General features: G+C 45.1%; 1 protein-coding gene across 1 annotated transcript; it reads left to right on the top strand.

Moving 5' to 3' along the window:
• The first annotated feature begins 1369 nt into the window (after positions 1–1369).
• LOC100282658 (nudix hydrolase 4) lies at positions 1370–2364 on the top strand. The gene has a single exon (NM_001155566.2). It carries the CDS (start codon positions 1524–1526, stop codon positions 2034–2036), a length of 513 nt encoding a protein of 170 aa, NP_001149038.1. The 5' UTR covers positions 1370–1523; the 3' UTR covers positions 2037–2364.
• The last annotated feature ends 2422 nt before the right edge of the window (positions 2365–4786 follow it).

The following is a 4786-nucleotide window of genomic DNA, read 5'->3' as shown; positions in this document are numbered from 1 at the left end:
AGATAAATAAATAACTGTAAATCCAGATAGCAATAATCCGTACTTTGCATTGAAACTCACAGCGCAAACGTGACTGTAATATGTGGATCTCATACCAGAGTTATATATGGGCATAGTAGATGAAAACATCTCGAGGCAAAATAATATCGCTTTCTCAAAAAAAAAATTGCCCCGTTGAAAAAAATATGTACAAGTGGGCTTCCACCCAAGAACTTGAAAAACGCTCTAACAAATTTACAAAAAAAGGAAGTCAAGAACTAGGCCATCCAACAGCAGTCGTGTTCTTCAACTCAAGGACACAAAAGAAGCTTCCATGCATGCATGGATCAAGATTAACCTACAAGTGGGTTTAGGTTTCTAGCTTCCACATCCAACCACCTGCGTGCCTGAGCCAACACCACCACATGTCTTGGCGGAAAGCGGCGGAGCGCGTGTGTATCTAAAACGTACTAACAAAAGAAGAAGGAAAACCTACGGCAAAAAGGAAATTCAAAGCCAAACGTGCCGATCTCGATCATAAACATAGCTACTGGGTCATATAAAAACATCTTCAAGCAGAACAGTTTTTTTTTCTATAGAATAGTCCAGTGCTTTTAAGGTGTTGTTTAGTTCACGAAATATAACGTAAATAGCAACGGTAGTGATTAATACTCGAGTGATTGCGGTATTAAATTTGAATGGGCTGTTATCATGCATTTTTTAGTGTGGTATCTGATTACCGGTATCAATGAAATGTTATCGGTTATCCATTACGTTACAATTACGTTAACCATACAACACCTAAAATGCATTTTAAGGTTATCTCCATCAGACTTCATATCACACAATCTATTTTAAATTCTACTCGATAAACAGCACAAAATCCCACAAAACTTGGAGAAGACTAATTGAAAAAAGTCAGCACAAAATCCCAACTGAACAGGGAATAATCGTTGGACCAAACATAAACACCCAGAACGCCATAATCAACAACCAAGTACCAGTGAACAACTAGTAGAAGCTATCCGGGTCGAACCACGCCTTTCAAAAGCAAAGCATGGTCACACAAAACCGGGTACTATTCTGGGATATATACCCAAGCAGCAGAATCGGAAGAGAAGGCAGAGAATACAATCATTTTTAGCAAAGGCAGGTGTGGCAGTCCCCAGTCCATGCACCCTGTCCACACGCCGAGGCAGGCGGAGAGCGCTGGTGCCGCGTTCCCCATCTCTTTTTTTTAAAAAAAAATTGGTCCCTTCCCTTGTCTTCTCTTATGTCGCGTGGTGCCCGTGCCGTGCCCACTCATCCTCCTCCCTCCCACTCGGCAACGACAGTGACCAGCAACCGCGGCTTCTCCTATTAATAGGCAGCAACGCCTTCCATCTGCTCCAATCCAAATCCGGCTCCTCCTCCTCCTCCTCCTGGCACTGGCAGCGAAGATCCAAAGATAGCACAATCGCATCTCACACGCCGAGCTATTTCTACTTGAGAGAATCCCCCTTCTCCCACAAGGAGCGAGTAATTTGAGGCAGAGACCGACAGAGATGGCAGCAGTTATGGTGTCTCGCCAAGGCCGGGAGCTGCAGCGGTACAGCGCGAGCACGGGCGGGCGCGTGGTGGTGGGCTGCGTCCCGTACCGCGTGCGCGGGGGCGACGGCGAGGTGGAGGTCCTGGTGATCAGCTCGCAGAAGAAGGGCCCCGCGGGGGGCGTGCTGATCCCCAAGGGCGGGTGGGAGCTGGACGAGTCCATGGACGAGGCGGCCCGGCGCGAGGCCGCGGAGGAGGCCGGCGTGCTCGGCGAGACGGGCCCCGCGCTGGGCCGCTGGTGCTACCGCAGCCGCAGCTACGACGCCACGTACGAGGGCTTCGTGCTCCCGCTGCGCGTCACCGCGGAGCTGGACCGGTGGCCCGAGATGGCCGCGCGCCGCAGGGAGTGGGTCTCCGCCGCCGAGGCCATCGCGCGCTGCCCCCACCCGTGGATGCGCGAGGCGCTGCAGCGGTTCTCCGACACCGTCGCGGTCGCGGCGGAGACGATGCACCTCGCCTCCGCCCTCTAGCTCTAGGCCCGGCCGGCCGTCGATCGCTTCCCTCTTCCCGCCGCGGTCTCGTCGGACCGCGGGCGGCCTCGCGCGTTTTTTCGGCCGCCGCGCACGGACGCGGCGCGTGCGGGGCTGCCGCCGCCTGCTCTGCTCGCTGGATTGGACGGAACACGCCATCATTCAGTCAGACAAATCTGGACGTCGTCGAGCTGTGGCACCAGGACGCGGCCTGTACATTGTTCTTGGGGGGGTCTCGTTTTGAAATACAAACTTGTAAATGTCACGGAGTTTAACGAGATCCACTGTGGTACTCTACTAGTATACAATACACGAAGAAGAAATGAACCATGGTAGAAAATGACTCACATTGACCATTCTGGCATCACGACTTCATCGCTGTTTGTTGTGCACTGAATAGTTTCTCTCTTTTTTTTATCCAAGATACAGTGCTGAATTGCATACGAACGGGACGCACTGTGCAAAGCGCAGCACTGCAGCACCTAGCTTGTGCAGCTACGAAACCAACGACGTGCTCAATGGACGCACCATATCTTTATGTGATGGCTATGATTCTAGCAAAGATATTTCGATACGTTCCTATCGTCGGGGAGCGCGTTAAATTAAAGCTATGACCGTGCATTGCTAATAGAGATGGCAATGATTACCAAAACACGAAAACCCGACTGGTTTTATCCGAACCAAATTAAGGCGTCTATGAGATAATTTCTCTATCCACGTGGACAACAATCTCTGCCTATTGGATAAACGGTACGAGTATGGATCCGTATAGTGAGATAATTTCTCTATCCACGTGGACAGAAATCTCTATCTATTGAATAGACGGTAAGAGTATAGATCAGTACTACACATACTTGTATATCTATAGGTAAAATATATCCGCATCATACCAATATTACCAACAATAAAGCACATTTTAGCTTATCCTTCTCGAGCTATTATTTATTTACCTATCAAGTTTTGTAATATTATGCTTTGTTATATTTTAAATTAAACTTTTTTGTGTTTATTTGACATTTTGATTGATTGGAACATTAGAATTTGAACCTTCCTAGCGGGTACGGGTTACTCGATAAGTAAAATTATCCGCACATACGGGATATGAATATAGGTAAGATTTTATACCCGCGAGCGAATATGGGTAACCCGACGAGTATATCTTTTGTTGATGGGTATAGATATGGAACGATGCTACCTGATGGGTACATACTCGTTGCCATCCCTAATTGCTACGGTCTCCAACCCATGCACTTAGTAGATACTCTGATAGCACCGAAGGTTGCCAATTCGTTAGTTCAATATATGATTTCGTATTCATGGTTGTTGATAAGATCCTTTCATTTAGTAGCACCTTAGGATGGCATAGCCTTAAAGTTAATGGCGAGATTCAAAAGAGGAAAGGCTTTCTACATATAGATAAACATTGTTTAAATAGAATAGGTGTTTAAACACGTTCCAAACGATTACAACATCCGAAAGTCTTGAGCGGCTTGTGAGCATGGAAGCGGTGGGGTCTTGGTCGCGTCCTTGCGACTTCAGGTCTCGAAGATGTGGCGAGCAAAAGCATCACGATGGTCGATGGGCGCCCCTTCCCTCCTCAATCAAACAACTATAATTTTAAATCGAACTAACTAATCCTAAATTTATCAAATCGAAAACACGTGTATCTCAATTGATAACTTGACAGCTCTCCTGTGCTGACACTTGATAGCCTATTTGCACAAGTCATCGTCTTAATTGCTCTGTCACTTATATACGAGTATACATGTCAAAGTAGACCAGATCTGTTGCGTGGCCCATGGCCTGGTACCATTTAGCCTGGCCCAGCACAAATTGGTTCGTTGTCGACTATGCCTATGCTAGTCTAATTCAATCATTGTGTCGTGTCTAGGTCTTAGGTGTGACATGATAGGCTAGATCTAGTATAGACTGGTTTTATTTTTTCTCTATTTTTTTATAAGAATATCTATGTTATTGTGGAGTATAAAATATAAAACACAAAAAAATATGTTTTGTTTGCTAGTTGAGTATAAATATAGATACAACAATCAATGTTTAGACCTTCACTTATGCAAAATTTTACATATATTCCACCGAAAACGGGAAGGAAAGGGTTGACGTAGGAACCCGAAAAATGGTGCATTACAGGGAGTAGACGAACAGGTGAAAAAGAGAGCCAAGAGTATCTTACATATTCTAGTTGCCAATTTCTAACTAGACTGGTCGGAAATTAGCTAAGGACTAATTTGGAAACCACAATTTTTCAAGGGATTTCCATTTTCCCAAAGGAAATTAGTTCATTTTTTCTTGGAAAAATAAGAATCCTTGGGAAAATGGAGTTCCCAAACTAGTCCTAAATCTTCTTTTCGGAATAGATCTTGCAGATAAAATTTAAACATATATATAGTAGTGAGTTAAACTTATATTAAACTGATGGGGCGATAAATTGTCTAAGGTCCGTTTGGTTTGGGTGACTAAGGGGGTGTTTGGTTACCCCAAACTAAAATTTAGCTCCTATCCCATCGAATGTTTGAACCTCCGTTCCGTATATTAAATGTAGTCGGATTATAAAACTAATTTGTCAGCCGAAGATTAAAAGACGAGACGAATCTAGTCCAGTTGGCTGAGTCTATATTTCATACTCCTATTTAAAAGTCAAACGCTTGATGTGACCCGGGATAAACTTTAGCAGAAGTAACCAAACACCCCCTAAATCATGGTAATTGATAACGAAGAAATCAAAAATGTAA

This window comes from Zea mays, chromosome 9 (assembly GCF_902167145.1).
Source record: "Zea mays cultivar B73 chromosome 9, Zm-B73-REFERENCE-NAM-5.0, whole genome shotgun sequence".
Classification (NCBI taxonomy): domain Eukaryota; kingdom Viridiplantae; phylum Streptophyta; class Magnoliopsida; order Poales; family Poaceae; genus Zea; species Zea mays.
Note: the sequence above shows the minus strand (reverse complement) of the source record. Positions and strands in the feature narration are given on the sequence as shown.